Genomic DNA, 20,485 nt, shown 5'->3' on the forward strand with positions numbered 1-20,485 from the left:
CAGAGAGGACCCATGCCAAGCCAGGCTTAGGACACTGGGTTAAAGGGTCACATCCCGAACTGTATATGCAATATTAATCAATGTCAAAGCTATGTAAACCCCAAAGGCTGGCTATAATTAGTGATCTTTATTTTTAACTGAGTTATAATTTTTAGATGTATTGTATATCACTATATTTTATATACTTTATTTCCTATGAATTTTACTGAATATTCTTTGTAATAGCTTTTTTCTATTTATTTTAATTTTACATGCTGCAGTTTATGCCAGTCTGCTGGGAAACAGATTTGAATTTGGGAAGTCTGCAAGTAATTATCTTACCTCCTGCCAGCCTCAGCTGCTAAACCAGAATAGTAATAGCAACACACCTCACTCATCCACCAATCCTTTGTATATTTCCTCAGAAATGGCTCATGGAGTTCAATAATATCATACTTTAAAGTACGTATGCATAGGATCGTCGCATTAGTCACAGGATTGTTCTGGCGAATGACAGGTCTTTTTGACATAGCACTAAACTATGGTTTTGAATAATGTGTGTAAGTCTTGAGCTCACACACTTCTCCCTCCTCTGCTTACGAAAAGAGAGCTTCCACTTCTATACTAACTAGTGTCCCCTGTTTATTTTGGGGAGAAACAGCTCAAAATACATTTCAAAGATTCATGTGCTGCCTTCCAACTATAAATATAAATTGTTACAAATGGTCAATTTCCCAAGGCAACATAAAATCTTTATAAAAACAATTCAGTAATAAAAACATTTAAAGTATAAAAACGACAGAATAAAGCATTTCAGAGTAGCACCCTAACACAAGTTCTAGAAGCAGCTGAACGCAAAATTCAAAAAAGTCCAAACATTTACTTACCCTTTTTAGCTAAAAGCAATTTGACTTCTTAAAGAAGGTTTTAAAGCTAAAGGGACCCCTGACCGTTAGGTCCAGTCGCGGACGACTCTGGGGTTGCGGCACTCATCTCGCTCTATAAACCAACGTACAGCTTCCGGGTCATGTGGCCAGCATGACTAAGCCGCTTCTGGCGAAACAGAGCAACACATGGAAATGGCGTTTACCTTCCCGCTGGAGTGGTACCTATTTATCTACTTGCACTTGACGTGCTTTCGAATTGCTAGGTGGGCAGGAGCTGGGACCGAGCAACAGGAGCTCACCCCGTCGTGGGGATTAGAACCGCCGACCTTCTGATCGGTAAGCCCTAGGCTCTGTGGTTTAGACCACAGCGCCACCCGTGTCCCTATAAAAGAAGGCTTTAGAGCTCACTTAAAATGAAACAGAATTTTCATTATTTCACAATTCAGAGTTTAACAGCAACAGTGGCCACATTAAAAAAGGAGGGCACCTTAGTTATGCAGAAAGGGGGATATCAGAAGGTATGCTTGTCTTCCGTTGCATCTGGTTACCTGAGCTGTCATACTTTGCTCTAGAATAGGAAAGCTAGATTTGTAGCAGCAGGTAAGTGCAACTAACAGACACCCTGTGATATTTATTATGCTCTTGGGAGTCGCCCAGAGTGGCTGGGGAAACCCAGCCAGATGCATGGGGTATAAATATATTATATTATAATTATTAATATTAATATTACTACTATTACAGGCACACACTCAGTACATTTTCAGTACAAAAGCATACATTATGAAGCTGACAAATACAGTAAGAGTCAGAGGGGGAAAACAACACATTTATAGAGTAATGGCACACATTTGATTATGGAATAACAAAGTAGTGTACTAGATGCAGCAAATCTGCCTACACTGGTGGGGGGAATCTAATTCTCCAGAATACTTGCAGATTATTATTATTATTATTGCTTAAGAGCAGCTGCAATACTTCCCTCCTCTTCCACTTTAATTTACTCTTTACCTTTCAATGGCAAACTCATTTATGTTGATCCTTTCTCCTTGCATTTTTCTGTCTTTCTCTTCTCTGGTAATCTGCTGCTGATTATTGGTATTATAAACAAATTCTATACATGATTTTAGCAACAGCAAGAAAGCAGTAGCCATCATGAGGACAGCGAGAAAGCAGGTAAATTTGGAAGACGTTATTATACTCAATAAAAATATACAGAATCCTTGCCTGGATCATACCACTTTAATTAGTTTGAATTTACAACTACTCTTCACACCCAGTAGTCATTAATGATTAGAATATTGCCATAGTCTTCCATGAAGAGAGACAAAAATCAATTTAAAAACACCTTGATAAAGAAGATTGTCACCTGTCATCATCCACTGCCCCCCCTTGACACTGCACCTTTAAGAGCTGCACAGAAAGCCAAAGTTCATCAGGTGTTTCAATCATTGTTGTGCTTCTATAGGGAAGAAGCTGCCATCTAGCAGCTGTCTGTCACGAAAGCTGTCCACCAAGCAGCTGTTGAAGGCTTTGAGTTTCTGCTGCTGTATGAGGAAGCTGCCAGCTTTTGAGTGTGCGAGTCACAACACGTCTGTTCAAAGAGGTTAAGGCAGCACTCAGTTCCTATGGAGAAGCTCTGGGACACTAGCCTTCCTCTGATCAGGATGCCCAGATATCTACTTCCATGTGAGAGTTGCTGTATTTACTCAGTAATGTGGGCAAGGCTTTCTAAACCTGTCCATTTGACTTTATTGCTACTTCATATGTCCTGGAATTTAAAAAAAAAAGGGGGGGGGAGATAGAGCCAGTGTGATGTAGTGGTTAAGAGTATGGGAGGTGGTCCCTCAGGTATCATAGGAACAAATGAAGCTGAGCCAGTGGTTTGGTAGCATCTCTCCAGGATTTCAGACAGAATGCTGGAGACTGGGCCCTTCTGCATGCAAGACAGGTGCTCTAACACTCACCTACAATCCTTGCATCCTTGACCATTCCATTCCACCTAAACGTCCCAATAATTTAATCTGAATATTTTATTTGGACCTTCTGAATGGATTTAGGGTTGCAAGCTTTTGCATTACCTCCTGTTGGGTGTTTAGCAAAGTTTTTTCGTAGCAGCCGTTAGAATTCTTTCTTTTAGAACCGATCAGCAAAATCATGAATACCATTTACCGTAAAAAACCAACCTCTGCTTTCATATACATAGTGCAAATTGCTTTAACTCACGACATGCTTTATCTACCAAATCTAGTTCATATTGCGCTATTTCTCTCATCGGTCCATGTACCTATTTCTGCCAGCCCTAAGGTGTTTTTTACCAGCTCTTTGGCAGTCATCAGCATGACCAAACACGCTTTTACTGGGCCGGATAAGCCTTAAACAATATTAACTAAACACGATTTCAGTCTTGCGGTGTGGCCGTCTGCAGCTCTAAATTCGGATGTGAAGGTTCTGTTGGACTCCCCCCCCCCCCCCCCGGGCATCTGGTTGGCCAGTGCCGGGTGAGATGGATGCTTGGCCTGATCCTGCAGGGCTCTCTTCTTCTGCCCTTAATCCGCACGTTAAACAAGAAATTGTCCGTGTGGATTTTTGTTGCAGGACGCCAGGCCGCAGCGCCGCCCCACTTCCTGATACTCTCCACTAGTCGTCCCACTTCCTCCCAGAAACAGGAACTGGGAGGAGTGGTCCTGGGCTGGCTGCCTGCGGATTGTACTGGCTGGCTTGGTGCGCAACAGGCAGCAACTACCTGCTTAACGCACCTTGGCGCTGCGCGGCTGCGGAACTCGCTTCTTTGATCTCCTTCCCGGCTGCGGTGGGGGAAGGGAAACTCGCCAGATCCCTCGGCTGGGCACAGCATCCGAAGCCGACGCGTCACAAGAGATCCTCTTGCAAGCAGGATCATTCGCCCAGCCTGAATAATTCACGCTCGCCTCTCCAACGCCAGACAATGCCCGCCGTCGACAGGCTTCGCCTGGAAGAGGCTTTGCAGGATAGCCCGCAGGTACTACCGCGGCACGTCTGAGTGGATCTCCGCGTCAGGCCGGGGAGGGAGGGAGGGAGGGAGAGGATGTCGCAGTCGTTGCAAGCTGCGCGCAAACACGAAAGCTACCTGCAGACCGGGAGGGTTGGGGGCGAGCAGGATTGTCAGTAATCCAGAATATGGCATTTAGGCGAGCCGAGAGCTCTTCCCGGGTGGCTGCTGATCTTTCTGTTGTGGGTTTGCATCAAAGCAAACCTATGAGCCAGGCAGGGTTTGGGTGGTGGACGTTCGTTTGTTTTCATAATGGTGCTCAGCAGACAGGGGAGTTTTCAGCAAGTTGTAGGGTCACATGTAATTTTTAAACAGGGATAATTTTAAAGCTGGAGAAAGAAGCCCCTGTCCTGCTGCCGGAGAATGGAAGAGTCGGAATGGAACAGTAGCCATTGCGGTCGAATGATTGTTAATTAGGAGGCGGATCTTTCTTTCTTAATAAAAAGGTGACATTATTAGGACCCAGAAGAAATGAGGGAGGTCAGAACTCCTAGTCCGGTTAGATCAGCCTTTGCCAACCTGGTGCCCGTGTCCAGATGTTTTGGGACTACAACTCCCATCAGCCTCCGAGAGCACATCCATGCTGGCTGGGTCTGATGGGAGTTGTAGTCCAAAACATCTGGAGGTGATATGGCTAGGAAAGACTGGGCTAGATGTTAAAACAGAGGTGGTGTTCTGCCCAGGTGTGTGTGAGAGAGGGAGAAACTCCAGTGTATAGGAATCTGGCTCTATGACAGAGAGGAAGAATCCCCATGGAGAAATAAAAAATATCTGCTCTGCCCATCATCTACTATGTTGTGTAAATACACATTCCGTACATCGGCAGGATGCGATCTTATTTTTCCAGGTTAAGAAGTGAAGGGAGCGTGGAAATGTTATAACAATGGTTCTAACAATAAAGCACTTTGGAAATATTAATGAGCTTTGGAGGGAGGAGGAGACAGGAAGTAGCTTTATCATTCTAAATGCATGGTGCTTCATTGTGACCAATCTAGGTCACTTTTAATAGGAGGTGCATTAGGAGGGACGTTTTGAAATCTGGGGGGAGAGAAAGTTAATAATGGGATTTACTTGATTTATGTTCCTGGTCTCCCTAAGTTCCATGTGGGTAGAAATACAATAAAAAACATAGCAGTTATAATACGTGAATTAAGCTAGAATAAATTATGAATTAGAGAGTTTGTTTCTTCCTTTCCTCATCTTTTTGGATCAGGGAGCGAGGAAGTGAGCGAGCGAGAGCTCTTTCAAGTTTGTGGAGAACATGCAGGCATCATGTGACTCATCTAAATGGATGCTGGTGCTTTAAAGGCCTGGAAGTGAACTGGCCGGATGCTGATTTGCGTAGTACACAGAAGAGTGCTGAGGCAGTGCAAATCTTTTTTCTTTTTTTAAAGGGCTGTAGTTTTTCTGTTTCTTTACAGAAGCCACAGCATCATAGGTGCAACTGCTCACATTCAAAGCATTCTTACTTAGGGGTGCTAACTTGTGTGTGCACTTTTCCCCACCAAACACACCAGGGAACTGCATGTACAGTGGTACCTCGGTTTATGAACACAATTGGTTCCGGAAGTCTGTTCATAAACTGAAGCGTTCATAAACTGAAGCGAACTTTCCCATTGAAAGTAATGGAAAGTGAATTAATCCGTTCCAGATGGTCCGCAGAGTAAGCGTTCATAAACTGAAGCAAACTTTCCCATTGAAAGTAATGGAAAGTGGATTAATCCGTTCCAGACGGGTCCGCAGAGTACTTAAACTGAAGCGTTCATAAACTGAAGCATGGGTGTAATTGGTTCCGGAAGTCTGTTCATAAACTGAAGCGTTCATAAACTGAAGCAAACTTTCCCATTGAAAGTAATGGAAAATGAATTAATCCGTTCCAGATGGGTCCGCGGCGTTCATAAACCGAAAATTCATAAACCGAGGTGTTCATAAACCGAGGTTCCACTGTACAAATTTACTGTCAGTCCTCCTGATTGACACCAATGCTACGCCCCCCTCCATCCAGGGCTCTGCTCCCCTCCCACCTCAATAAGCTGAAATATAATTTATGTTCCAGTTAGGTGAGACTGTGCAGTTTTTCTGAGCATCTGTTTTTTTGAGCATTCATCCTGACTTGTTTGTGGGAAGGCTAGATGACATTGGCTATTGAACGATCATCTATTCTGGGTTTTTTTTTTTAGGGGAGCTTAGATGATGTTGCATCAAAGAAAGTTTTATGCCACAAGCACATTTCTCTGTCACTTTCCTTATTGCAAAAAATCTAATCTTTGAGGGAAATGTGTTTGCTGTGCAAGAGCTGCAAAGTGACTTTAATTGCACAAATTGAATTTGTATGTGTCAGGCAGTGGCTCTCCAGGCTTTCAGACAGAGCCAGTATGGTGTAGTGGTTAAGAGTGGTAGACTCGTAATCTGGGGAGCTGGGTTCGCGTCTCCGCTCCTCCACATGCAGCTGCTGGGTGACCTTGGGCTAGTCACACTTCTCTGAATTCTCTCAGCCCCACCTACCTCACAGGGTGTCTGTTGTGGGGGAGGAAGGGAAAGGAGAATGTTAGCCGCTTTGAGACTCCTTCGGGTAGTGATAAAGCGGGATATCAAATCCAAACTCTTCTTCTTCTCCCAGCCCTACCTGGGCCCCAAGGAACAGGTCCCTCTCTGTGCTGGCCCCACAGCAATGAAATTTCATTCCATCAGACCTGCGTCAAATTTCTGTTCTTCAGTGTCTTTGAAGGACCCCAAATATCGGCCTTTCGTCCATTGTCCTAACAAGCATCCAGGTGTGATGCTTGTTAGCTGGGTGAGTCATATATATATATGCAGAGCCAAAAAGAACATGTGGAGTGTTGCTGAATTGCAAGGCCATAGGTTAAAGCTGTAATTTGGGACATGAATAGGGTTGCCAGACTCAATAGAGGACAGGGCTTCTGTGCCTTTAATTGCCCTGCTCTCTTTTGAGTCTGGAAACCTTAAAGAGAAACCAGCAGACCCTTTGTTTAATTTCCAAGCAAAGGGTCTGCTGGTTTCTCTTTAAGGTTTTCAGACTCAGAAGAGAGCAGGGCAATTAAAGGCACAGAAGTCCTGTCCTCTATTGAGTCTGGCAACCCTAGGCATGAATGTTCGCTTATAAAACTTTAATAGGACCAATTCCACCAAAGGGGCTCGGATCAGATTCTCTACCGTGTTTCTCATATTATAAGACATGTCTTATATTTATTTTTTCCTCAAAAAAACACACTATGACTTATTTTCAAGGGATGTCTTATTTTTTTCCTCCTCCTCCTCCTGCCGCAGCCGGCATTGCTGCTGCGCCTATCACTATGTCTTATTTTCGGGGTATGGCTTATATTCCTTGAATGCTTAAAAATCCTGCTATGGCTTATTTTATGGGTATGTCTTAAAATATGAGAAACAGGGTATACTGTACTCATTTAGGAAAGGGCTGTGGCTCAGTGGTGTACCCTCCTAGTGGTGCAGCAATGAAAACCACTGGCACCTTTGCAAAGCTAAGCAGGGTCTCGTATGGTTTCAAATTGCATGGGGGACTGTGTGTTGGAATTCCTACATTGCAGGGGGTTGGACTAGATGACCCTTGGAGGGTGTCCCTTGCAACTCTGGTTCTGTGAATGGAGTATCTACCAGGGTCAATTCCCAGCTTCTCCGGGTATAGCTCAAAATATCCCTTGCTTGAAACCCTGCATAACTGCTCCCAGTCAAAGTGACAACACTGAGCCAGATGGATCAATGGCCTGACTCTGTATATGCTTGTTTCCTATGTTCCTTTCCCTTTCCATTGCTGCTAGAAGGAAATCAGGCCTGGTTAGTGAATAAAACCACATCATCCTTTTTCTGCCCAGGAGCTAAACCACAATTTACACAAGGCAGATCTTACCACACTAGATATATATAAAAATATCCCAATGTGAATTGTTAATTTCAAAGAACTTTGTATACCTGAAACATAACACTGGTTTTCCTGCTTCTGCCATCTCACTTAGAGTATTAAAATGTCAACAGTATTTTTGCAGGGGTAGAAAATGAATGTGTGTGTGTATTTACATATATATAATTTCTGTACTATACTTCATACAAGGATAACAGGGCAGTTTACAATATAAAAACACGAAAAAAGGTAACATATTACAAAACAATACCCCACCCACAGTTTAAAAGTATGCAATTGAATGCATGTTTATTTGGATATAAGGCTCACTGTACTCCCTAACACAGAGCTTTCCAAACTTTTCGTGTTGGTGACACACACTATGCATGCATAATATTGCGACACAGTACAGTCGTACCTCGGAAGTCGAACAGAATCTGTTCCGGAAGTCCGTTCGACTTCTGAAAAGTTCGACTTCCAGAGTGTGGCTTCTGATTGGCTGCATAAGTCGCGGAAGCCCCGCCGGATGTTCGGCTTCCAAAAGAACGTTCGAAAACCAGAACTCTCACTTCTGGTTTTCAATTGTTCAGGAGCCGGAATATTTGACTCCCAAGGCGTTTGGGAGCCGAGGTACAACTGTAACTCAGTTTTACTAGCAAACCGGAGGTTAAACTAACCCCTTTCCAGCCCCAGGAGGAGCATGGGGAGCGTTTGCACGACACACCTACACACTGCAGCCAGCACACTAATGTTTTGCAGCACACAGTTTGGAAAGCTGTGCCCTACCAAGTATGGTTAGGGTTGAAACCTTTGTGGTGTGATCCATTCAGATCTAAGCAGTTTAGGCTGCTGTCTTAAAAAAATACATCGGGTGCAATCCTGTGGTAGCTGGGCTGGTGGGGCAGGAGCTGTAATATTTTGTGCTTCTCCAACTCCATGGGTGATACAGAAGACCTGACCACAAATGGATGTCTTGTAGCTGTGGAAACCTTTTGGCTGCCCCTTCTCCACTAGAGAGGGCAAAAAAAGAGGTGTTTGGGGGGGTACATCAGCAGATACTTTGAATCCACTGGATCTAAAGCCTTCTTGTTCTCCTGGTATGCTTCTGGAATGGGGTGATGGAGGATATTATTATTATTATTCAATAAAAGCATTCGTGTATTGCCCTTCATTTTTTAAAATATGTCTGAGGCTTCTGTTGTGAACTGTCTTGGGACCTTCGGATGAAGGACAATATACAAATTGACTAAACAATAATTATAATAAACAAAGAAAATATCAAACCAAAAATGCACCATAGCCCTTGTCAGTTATATGGGTTTGATGCTTCAATGTTCTGTTGAAACTGAACATGAGGAAGGATTGCTGCTATTCCTTCTTGAATTTGAGTGGAATTACCCTGTTTGCGGGATTTTCACTTATCACCATGTAAACCTCTAGGAAGTATATATACCAGCTTGTGCTCAGTGGGGGAGGCCCAGTTGGAGTTCCTCCCTATGAGGGAGGAACATTTTGCAGCAATTCAGGACGGGGCTTTCTCTGCAGTGGCACCCCAACTGTGGAACACTTTCCTTTTGGCATTGTTACCACCCGTCTCATTGCTGACCTTTTGATCCCAGCTCATTCATTCATGCCTTGGTGGGGCAGTAATAACGGGAGCCATGCTGGACATCAAAATCATGTGGAGCTAATGTTTTGTCTTTCAGGATATAATTTAATAATGATTTTAGAGTTGTTGTGATTTATGAAGTGTTGTATTTTATGAATTGGTCATTGTAACCTCCCTGTGGTCTGGTTAGATGAAAGTCAGGGTATAAATTTAGATGTCTTCACTGCTGAATGCTTCTGTTCATAATAGGGCAAGGCTGGGGAACCTATGACCCTCCATATATTGTTGGACTCCAATCGCCATTATTCGTGACTTTTGGCTATCTGAAGGGCCACAGGTTTCCCACCTCTGTAGCAGGAATTTGAGGATCTACCGTATTACGTTTGTGTGTTTAGTGTCTTTATAACAAGAGAGATTACTAATGTCTGTCTCCATTTATGCTACCTCTTTGTTTGAAAATTGTAAATTTCCGTTGGTGAATAAACTGCTACCCTTTCTCTTTTACCAGACACGTTCTTTGCTGAGTGTGTTTGAAGAAGATGCAGGGACGCTCACAGAATATACCAACCAGTTGCTTCAAGCAATGCAGCGAGTTTATGGGGCTCAGGTAAATCACTTCAAATGTTTCCAGTTCCCTTTCTGCCCCTCAACTCTTTTAGAAACGACGTATTGTTTTATTTCAATAGCATATTGAGCTTTCATAACGGGTAATATAGAAAACCATAAAAAGAAACCCGCCACTTCCCTGAAGAAAACACAAATAATCATGAGCAATTAAATAGTCCTGAGATGGTATGTTGGATGTTGTTGGGTCAGTAATGGTGTTGTCCGGGTGTATTTGGCAGCAAAGTTGGCATCTTGCTCATCTTCTAACATTGTGTATGCCATCAAATGCCAACAGTGCCCTTCAGCTCTCTATATTGAACAAACAGGCCAAACCCTACGCCAAAGGATAAATGGACACAAATATGACATCAGGAACCACAAGACAGAGAAACCAGTAGGAGAACACTTCAGTCTCCCAGGACATTCTATACAAGATCTCAAAGCAGCTGTTTTATTACAGAAAAATTTCAGAAACAGACTGGAAAGAGAAGTTGCTGAATTGCAACTCATTAGCAAGCTTAAAACCATGGAGCCACCTGGAATGAACAAAGACATAGGATTCTTATCTCATTATACATGATCAAGCTTTCCTTAGCACCTCAGCCCTTGCTCCCCCCCCGCAAGACAAATTGCAGTCATTAACAGTCGTTAACAGTCATCAACAGGTTTAACCACTCCTATCAGCCCATCACCCATTCCCATCACCCTCACCCCCACCCTCTGAATATACATAAGGGTCCGGTGACTTCTGTTTCAGTGTATCTGATGAAGTGTGCATGCACACGAAAGCTCATACCAAAATAAAAACTTAGTTGGTCTTTAAGGTGCTACTGAAGGAATTTTTTTATTTTGTTTCGACTCAGACCAACACGGCTACCTACCTGCAACAAATAATTATGATTACACCCCCCCTTGATTATATTTTATTTTTGTTCACTTAAAAATAGGGGGATAAACATAGAAAGCAATATATACTGAGGCAATTCCTGCAAATATTGGCTTCTTAGTTTAGATATGTACAAATCTTTTGACCAGAGATGCAGCTTGTTCACTCCTCCTTTTGTTAGCAAACTGTTGTTGCAACAGGGAACCTCTAATTAATCATACAGTAGTTTCTTGTTTTGTCCAAACTAAGAAACTGTGGTTACCGGAACAAATCAGGATCTTAAACTAATTCCACACCATGGTTTAAGATCCTGATCTGCTCCGAACTTGATACCCATAGTTTTCTGGTTCTGGTAAATTGGGGAACTATGGCTAATTGGAGATTTCCTGGTCTAATTGCAGCTCCCCTCAAAGAAACCCTGTACGTGGCAAAAGGCTTGTGTATCTCTCTGCTTAAGAAGCCAAGCTTTGATCATTGGAACAAGGCCACAGTTTTGCATCCCAGCTCACAGGTTCATTTTTGATTACTGGCCATCAGTCTTCCACAAAACAATTGGGGTTCTGTCTTCCACTTTCCGTCTTAATTTGCTATGGTAATTTGTCCTGTATTAATCAAATTGGCAGGCAAAGCTTTTAATAATTGGACACAAGTTGGTTGGTTTGTAGCATGGAAAAACAATTTTGGGGGAGGAGGTTTGGAAGGTTTAACCCCCTTCTTCCAGGGTTGTGATCCCAATCTGTTCTGTGCATGCATACCCTACCCCCAGCACAACAAATACTAAGATGTGAAAAAGTGCTGTATATCCAATTCACATCAATTCTATACCTTTTCTTGTCCCACCCCTTTCTTCACTGTTGTAGATTACCTTGTGGGATCATCTCTATGCATTCAATAGATTATTGAGAAGGCTGGTGGGGTCATATGCATAATAATAATAATAATAATAATAATAATAATAATAATAATAATTTATTATTATTTATACCCTGCCCACCTGGCTTCCAACCGAATATTAAAAACAATACAGCATCAACCATTAAAAACTTCCCTAAACAGGGAAGTTGTCTTCTAAAAGTAAAATAGTTGCTTATTGCCTTGACATCTGCTGGGAGGGCGTTCCACAGGGCGGGCGCCACTACCGAGAAGGCCCTCTGCCTGGTTCCCTGTAACCTCACTTCTTGCAGCGAGGGAACCGCCAAAGGCCCTCGGCGCTGGACTTCAGTGAGCGGGCAGAACGGGTGGGGGTGGAGATGCTCCTTCAGGTATACAGGACTGAGGCCATTTAGGGCTTTAAAGGTCAGCACCAACACTTTGAATTGTGCTCGGAAACGTATGCATGCATGTTATAGATGGATATTTATGCGCCCATAAACACAGGCAGTCTTGAAGGAGTTGCTACAGTCGGAATTTGTAGCCACGTCTTCAGGTAAAGGTAAAGGTAAAGGGACCCCTGACCATTAGGTCCAGTCGTGACCGACTCTGGGGTTGCGCGCTCATCTCACATTATTGGCCGAGGGAGCCGGCGTATAGCTTCCAGGTCATGTGGCCAGCATGACAAAGCCGCTTCTGGCAAACCAGAGCAGCACACGGAAATGCCATTTACCTTCCCGCTGTAGCGGTTCCTATTTATCTACTTGCATTTTGACGTGCTTTCGAACTGCTAGGTTGGCAGGAGCCTTTTAAATCAAGGTTGCCCTGTGGCCCTCCAGATGTTGCTGGACATCAGGGATGGTGTGAGGGATAGGTCCCTAGAGATCCACATTCCTTGTTTTAAATGAACACAACCCCTCGTGTCTTTGGCATTATGCGCACAGAACTGCCAATGCACCAAGTGCCAGCCCATCCATGTTTGTATTTGGGCTGCTTAACTTGTAACTCAATATTGCATCACCTCCTGTAAGTGTTGGATGAAATGTCTGGAGCTCAGAAGTTCCTGGGGTGTACCTCCCTGGCATTCTTGTTTGTTTGCATGCTTTCTCCAAAATTCCGGGTGTGGCCTAGCCATTGGAAGTGCTGCCTATTTACATGCCAGAAATTATAGGTGTGGTTTGGCGACTTATTTCAATTCAGCATGGTTTGCTCAATTTAATGGGTAACAAAGGAAAGCGGATAAGGAAGGCAACCTGCTATTTGCGTACGATCAGGTGGCCTGGTAGCTTTGCCGTTTATCAGAATTTTAGCGCGGAGAGAATTTAATTTGCCTTTCTGGTCAACTTTGTGTGCGTGTGGAATAAATATAGAGCTATGTTGAAATAGACATTGGGGGGAAAATAGGCAATGAAATGACAGCATGGCTTTTTAAAACTTTCTCTTATCAGGAATCTTGTATACTACATCAAAGTCTTCAGTTTAAAGACCAGTGTTTGCTAAGCTTGGTGCCCACACTAATGTGTTTGATCTTTTTGGAAATGGAGTTGATTCAATCAAAGTGGTGTTGAAAGATGGTGGGATACGATAGACAACGGAACAAGTAACTGAGCTGCTGGCAGCAAAAGCCTCTTTTATGCATTATAATCAGATTATGCTGCATAAGTCTGAATTTGAACACTGAACATGACATTTTGACTGTGTTTATTCTGTAGAATTTGATGTCAATCCAAAAATCAGACTGAATCGTGTTGATTATTGAGATCCAGTCCCTTAATATTGCCCTTGCTTTATATCAAGGTGTCCTCTGCTTTGAAGTGCATTGCAGGGCCGGCTCGCCTATTGGCTCTAGTGGCGCAGGGCGCCTGGGCGCTGAGGGGGCGCTGAGGGGCACCCCAACAAGTGGGGGAGCTGCGCGGCGACCTCTCTTTTCCCTCCTCCTGCACGCCATGCCGCTCAGGGCTCAGGGGAGAGCAGGGAGGTAAGGAAGCGGAGCAGGGACACTAGGACCCTGTTCCGCTCTGCAGCGCCAGGGTCATCCCTCACCCCGGCGCTGCGTTTCATTGGTAGAGGGGACGCCACATGGCAGCAGCTCTACCAATGAAAACGCAGCGCCAGGGTCATCTCTGTTGGCGGGAAGGCTCGGATGCCTTCCTGCAGTCTGGGGCTCTCCCTGCTGGCTCCGTGGTGCTCCGCTGCTGGTGGGAGTGGCTGCCCATGGGGGGCTGTTGCGAGGAGTGCAGAGACACGTCGGCCTCCCTCACACCCGCTCCGCTCGCTTCCCTCAGCCCCCCCCCCCACGTCAGGGTGGTTTCCGCCCAGCTCCTTGCCCCCTCGGCCCCAAGAAACTGCCACCCCGGGCCGCTGCCGAGCGCTCCCAAGCCCCGTCTTCCACGCCTGCTGAATGGCCGGCGCAGCTGCTGCTCAGCCCAGGCCCCTTGCCACCTGCCCAGCCCCCCACGGACTGCGGGGATGGTGCTGGTGGGACAGGCTCAGAGGGAGCGTTTGGAACTGAGGCAGCGGCGGCGCTGCTTGTGAGGGACGCCTGAGAGGCTTCGTTGAGGCGGAGGCCGCCCATCCTCCTCAGGTTTGGCTTAAGTTGTTTTTGGGGGGTGGGGGGGTTGGGAACCTCCCTTATTCCCTCTTTGGGGGGCGCCGGAGGGATCTTCGCACCACGGCGCCGAATATGCTTAAGATGGCCCTGGTGCATTGCGTGTGTGAGGTAGAGAGCTATAAGTTGTAAAGTTTGTGATGTCCAAATGCGGTCAATATGTATTTGCCCCAATTTGAGCCATAAGCATTGCATACAATTACTACTTTGCTGTGTTTGTTGTGAAATCTACTTTGTAATCTGCTTAGGTGGTGAAAGAGTTGTGCGGCTGCATTCCAAGATCATGGTAAACCATTGTTAATGTTTGATTGCAAATGTGCTGGTGTATCGTGGTTTGATTCTCCTTGATTGGGGATCACAGTTTATTTCTTTTGTTCCAAAGAAGCCACATTGTAGTCAGGATTTGTTCTTGGCTTTCCAAGTATTTTTTGTTTGAGTGAAACAAACCACAGTCCCCAAGCTGGATGTAGCACTAAGCTAGTGTTTGTGAATTATTACTCCCATAGGGATGCAGTGAAGTGGGGACGATTTCTGCATTCACAGTTAACCGTTAACTATGGCTTACTATGATGGGGGAACGATACCACTGATAGGCAGTGGAGGAAAATTTTATTTTCCTAAAGTCTGTGGTCTTTCCACACCTCGACGATACAAACATCAGTTGAGAAGTAAAACATTAAAGCAGTAAATATGGTTTGGGGGTTATGTATACAGTGGTACCTCGGTTTAAGTACACAGTTGGTTCCGGAAGTCTGTACTTAACCTGAAGTGTACTTAACCTGAAGCGAACTTTCCCATTGAAAGTAATGGAAAATGGATTAATCCGTTCCAGGCGGGTCCGTGGAGTACTCAACCTGAAGCGTACTTAACCCGAAGTATGAGTGTAATTGGTTCTGGAAGTCCATACTTAACCTGAAGCGTACTTAACCTGAAGCGTACTTTCCCATTGAAAGTAATGGAAAATGGATTAATCCGTTCCAGGCGGGTCCGTGGAGTACTTAAACTGAAAGTACTCAAACCGAAGCGTACTTAAACCGAGGTATGACTGTATTTAGAAAGAAGGGAACTCTAGAAATGTCTATAGAGTACTGCTCTGGGATACAGTGGTACCTCTACTTACGAATTTAATGCGTTCCAAACGCACATTCATAAGTCGAAAAAAATTGTAAGTCGAATCCCATAGGAATGCATTGGGAGAAAAAATTTGTAAGTCAAAGCAACCCTATCTAAGAATTCGTAAGTAGAAAAAATCCTATCTAAACTGCATCCAAGATGGCGGACGGAGCTCCATTCGTAAGTAGAAACATTTGTAAGTAGAGTTATTCGTAAGTAGAGGTACCACTGTATATGCAAGTTTGAACTGTAGCAAGGTGATGATGATGATGATGATGATAATACCTTTATTGTCAATGTACAACCTGTGCACAATGAAATTAACCAAGCCTCCCCCCCACAAACAATCTCATTGCACTCTGTGTGCTTGTCGCACAACACACCAACCCCGAAAGTCAGTTGCATTATTTTCTGTTCAGCAGCCTAACAGCCCACAGATAGAAACTGCTTTTTAGCCTGTTGATACGACTGATTATACTTCTATATCTCCTGCCCAGGGGTAGAAAATTAAAGAGGTGCTGGCCGGGGTATGAATCGTCCCTGAGAATTTTTCTCTCTCTCCTAAGGCAACGATCTCTTGCGATGTCATCTAGCGGGCTCAGGGGATAGCCCATGATACCATGCGCTGTGTTCACCACCCTCTGTAAAGACTTTCTGTCTGTGGCTGTCAAGCCAGCGTACCACGCTGTGATACAATATGAGGAGGACACTTTCTATTGTGGACCGGTAGAAGGAGGTCATCAATTGTTGTTTAATATTGTTCTTTCGCAAGACCCTGAGAAAATGGAGTCCCTGTTAGGCCTTCCTAACCACCTGAGTTATATTGTTTTTCCAAGTGACGTCTTCACTAGGGTAAACTCCCAGGAATTTAAAGGAAGAGACTCTCTCCACACAACCCCCCCCCCCCCGATATACAACGGGGCTAGTTCCCCTCTCTTCCTCCGAATTGTCACATGGCCCTGCAGCCACCTGGTGTGTGGAATTTGCAGGCTGGTCCATAAATATTGGTGCTCCTGATGAATAATATGATCTGAAACGCAGAGGGTGGCAACTGTAGTGCCCATTAAGAATATAAATGAGGCTTATGCTGCAGTATGATGCACAGTTCACATTGCAGTAAGTCCTACTGAACTTGGTGTGGCTTACATCTGAATGGACATGTATAAGATTGCACTGTTAATTCATTTGTTTGTTTATTAAATTTACAGGTGAAACTCGGAAAATTAGAATATCGTTGTAAAGTGCATTTATTTCAGTAATGCAACTTAAAAGGTGAAACCAATATATGAGATAGATGCATGACTTGCAAAGCAAGATATGTCAAGCCTTTATTTGTTGTAATTGTAATTATTTGTCATTAGGCGGGTCAATTATAAATGGAATGGAATTAATGAAATGTAATAGCGATATTTATTTTTGTTTATTTTTGTGTTATTGTAACTATTTGTTTTATTACTGTGGAATTTCCAAAAGAAAGTTTTTGTAAAAATAAAAATAAATAATAAGTTGCATTACTGAAATAAATGCACTTTTTGACAATATTCTAATTTTCTGAGATTCACCTGTATATCCTGATCTCCCTCTCAAAGGAGCCTAGGGTGGCAGACAACAAATGATAAAACAAACCAAACAAAAAACCTTTAAAACAATTCCAGTACAGATGCAGGCTTGGAGAGAGCTCAGCTTAAAACGCCTGGTTGAAAGAGGAAGGTGCTGGCAAGACAACAGAGACAGTGCCTGCCTAATATTCAAGCGGAGCCTTTTAAGTTGGTGTGTGATCATTAGTAATGAAATACCTTTTCTCCTTGCAGAATGAAATGTGCCTGGCAACCCAGCAGCTCTCCAAGCAGCTTCTTGCGTACGAAAAACAGGTACGCCTGATTTACCCTGCGCAGCCTCCATGTTCAGCAGATTAGATGGTAGAGGTGAAAAGTTTCTAAGGGGTTTGCTTAGTTATATTGCTGGCGATGTCAAAACTTGCCTCAACATCTTGGAGCAAGAATGGGGGTGGGGCGAGGGGAGAGCATAAGAAGAACCTGCTGGACCAGGTCAGTGGTCCTCCTAGTCTAGCATCCTGTTCTCACAGTGCCTGACCAGATGCCTGTGGGAAGACTGTGAGCAGGACCTGAGCACAGCAGCTCTCTCCCCTCCTGCAGTTTCCAGCAGCTGGAGCCCAGAAGCATCTTGCCAATGGCAAGAGGGAAGAAGGGTGCACACCTGTGTCCAAGACCGCAGGTTGCTTTTAGTTTATCCCATAGAACTCCATGGGAGGCACTGGGAACCTAACATCTTGTTTTCATTTCCTTTGCAGAACTTTGCCCTGGGTAAAGGAGATGAAGAAGTGATATCCACCCTTCAGTACTTTTCAAAAGTTGTGGACGAGGTAATCCAAATGGCCAGCAAGTTTTTTCTTAGGTTTTTTTTTATGGTGTCTGTTTATCTCGTTGAAGCTGTGACGACCTTGAGATTTACAAAGGGGGAGCGCGGTGAAGGGTGGCCTGTTTGTGCTATATATAGTCTGTAGAAAAGGCCTCATCTTATTCTGCTCGTAAAATGATGGGGCGAAGGAGAAGCAGAGAGAGAGAGAGAGGGAGAGAGAGAGAGAGGGAGAAGAATCCTGAAGTTCCCTTTATCTTATTTAGCAGTTCTTGTTAAATTTATGCAAAGTGTTGTGGCGCGCTAAAGATGGACCCACTTACTCTGGCTAGAGTCATTGTTATTGGCTGCATCTTTCTGCCTTTTGGCCCACAACTTTTTCTCTCTTACACACCAGGGGTGGGGAGCAGGAGATGCCCTCCAGTTAGAGGTGGAGTCTTCACAGAGCCCAATATTCATGGCTAGCAATCAGGAATGATGGGAATTGTATTCCCAGCAACATTTGTTAGGCCACAGGCTTCCCACCTCTGGTCTACGCACGTGTGTGTGTGTGTGTGTGTGTGTGTGTGTGAGAATCTATATGTGCTAGCCAGCTGATTGTTGCCATAATAAATTCAACTTCTCTTCTGTGTGTTTGCTGCAGCAGACTTAACATGCCAACCCATGTTAGCTTGCTGAAGTTCTGCTATTTCTAGGCAGACTTAAAATAACAGCTCCCGAGTGCACAACAAACGTCGTTCAACGTTTCCAGTATTTAGAATTGGCTTTAAGGTGGAGGGGAGTTCTTTTTCTTTTTGGCTCAAATGCACTTTGTACTTCAAAATGACATTTTGGTCTGTGCACAAATGCAGTAAAAAGATAGTTCAAAATTCTTGGCCTACATTTGCCTTCAGGAGGCTTTTCTGGCGCCTCTCTTAAATTTATAACGCAATATTTCCAGCTCTGCAGAGACAGTCGGGGGGTGTCTTCCCTTTCCCTTTCTCCACCCATTGTCTAGAGACACAGAACATCTCTTCTGTTGGCTTGAACCCTGGGAATTCTAGTCCTCATTGGGCCAGGGTACAGTGTCTTCTTTCTTCCTAGGCTTCCACACCCTTTTCCAGCTGGTTTCCATTTCTTAACCACACACAGCCAAGATGCACAATTCAAGGGATGTTGGAGCATATCTACACTAGAAGTAAATATTGTTGCTTATACCAGTGCTAACTGTCCTGGCTTCGCCCAAAGGATCCTTGAATTTGATTTGTAGTTTGGTGAGAGTGCTGAGATAGCCGTACCCCCACAGCCTCTCACAGAAATTGAAGTTTCTGAGGAGAGGGAGTGGCCATTAAATTAGTTTACGTCTGTGACATGGACTTATAGTTCATTTGGTTAGAGCATGGTGCTGATGCCACGCCAAGGTTGCAGGTTTGATCCCCATAGGGGACAGCTGCCTAGTCCTGTATTGCAGGGGTTGGACTAGATGATCCTCAGGGTCCCTTCCAGCTCTACCATTCTATGATTTCAAGCATACAATCCCATGGAAGTACTTATTTAGTCTTAGCTTTTTATATATAAAATAGCACCATCCTGTAGTGTTGAAACAAGACCAATTAATTCACAACCCTGTTATTTCTCCAGTTTTTCCCCCCCAAATGTGCCTCTATTACCTGCATATTTTCTAACGGATCTACAATTGTTAGCAAGTTGTCATCTGCAAATAAGCTTATTTTCTCTTTTTGATCATTGATCATTCATTTTATATTTCCATCTTCTCTAATTACATTGGCCAGAGTTTCAATAACCCTCGGGGCCCTTCCCAGGTGACACCCTTCCCTGGCCCTGGCCCACACCTTCCTTGAGGGCTTTGCCTGGCTGGAATGTGCCTTTGTACAATAATGATTAGAATGCCTTTTGCTTTCCTGGAAGGAGAGAGGTGTGGGGGGGAGACGGTGCAGAAACCTCTGGCTCCTATGTGTCTATATTGTGGCTGACTGCCCAAAGGTAAGAGTCACCTCAGTGGCTCTGCCCACTTTGGCCTTTGGCCCTGCCCACCGAGAGGGACTGTGGCCCTCAGGCTGAAGAAGGTTCTTCATGCCTGGTATTTGCTAACATGCCTCAGGTCTTCTGATCAAGTCCCCTTCTTAGAATCATAGAATCATAGAGTTGGAAGAGACCACAAGGGCCATCCAGTCCAACCCCCTGCCAAGCAGGAAACACCATCAAATCATTCTTGACATATGGCTGTCAAGCCTCTGCTTAAAGACCTCAAAAGAAGGAGAATCCACCACACTCCTTGGTAGCAAATTCCACTGTCGAACAGCTCTTACTGTCAGGAAGTTCTTCCTAATGTTTAGGTGGAATCTTCTTTCTTGAAGTTTGAATCCATTGCTCCGTGTCCGCTTCTCTGGAGCAGCAGAAAACAATCTTTCTCCCTCCTCCATATGACATCCTTTCATATATTTGAACATGGCTATCATATCACCCCTTAACCTTCTCTTCTCCAGGCTAAACATACCCAGCTCCCTAAGCCGTTCCTCATAAGGCATCGTTTCCAGGCCTTTGACCATTTTGGTTGCCCTCTTCTGGACACGTTCCAGTTCGTCAGTATCCTTTTTGAACTTCTTCCTGTTTGGAGATTCGTCTTCATAAGCAACTACTTTCTTT

The 20,485-nt window shown here is 44.3% G+C and overlaps 1 protein-coding gene across 2 annotated transcripts in view; it reads left to right on the top strand.

The window, feature by feature from the left end:
- The first annotated feature begins 3,340 nt into the window (after positions 1-3,340).
- Positions 3,341-20,485, top strand: part of APPL2 (adaptor protein, phosphotyrosine interacting with PH domain and leucine zipper 2) — a 35,219-nt gene continuing 18,074 nt past the window's right edge. Inside the window, exons 1-4 of one of the 2 annotated variants that reach the window (XM_035128670.3) lie at positions 3,341-3,864; positions 9,889-9,987; positions 17,275-17,334; positions 17,775-17,846. In XM_035128670.3, coding sequence (XP_034984561.3) covers positions 3,811-3,864; positions 9,889-9,987; positions 17,275-17,334; positions 17,775-17,846 — 285 coding nt within the window. In that variant the 5' untranslated portion in view covers positions 3,341-3,810. The remainder of the gene's footprint in view (positions 3,865-9,888; positions 9,988-17,274; positions 17,335-17,774; positions 17,847-20,485) is intronic. The other variant, XM_035128669.3, reaches the window with a different exon arrangement.

The sequence above is a fragment of the Zootoca vivipara genome, chromosome 9 (assembly GCF_965207765.1).
Source record: "Zootoca vivipara chromosome 9, rZooViv2.hap1.1, whole genome shotgun sequence".
Classification (NCBI taxonomy): Eukaryota; Metazoa; Chordata; class Lepidosauria; order Squamata; family Lacertidae; genus Zootoca; species Zootoca vivipara.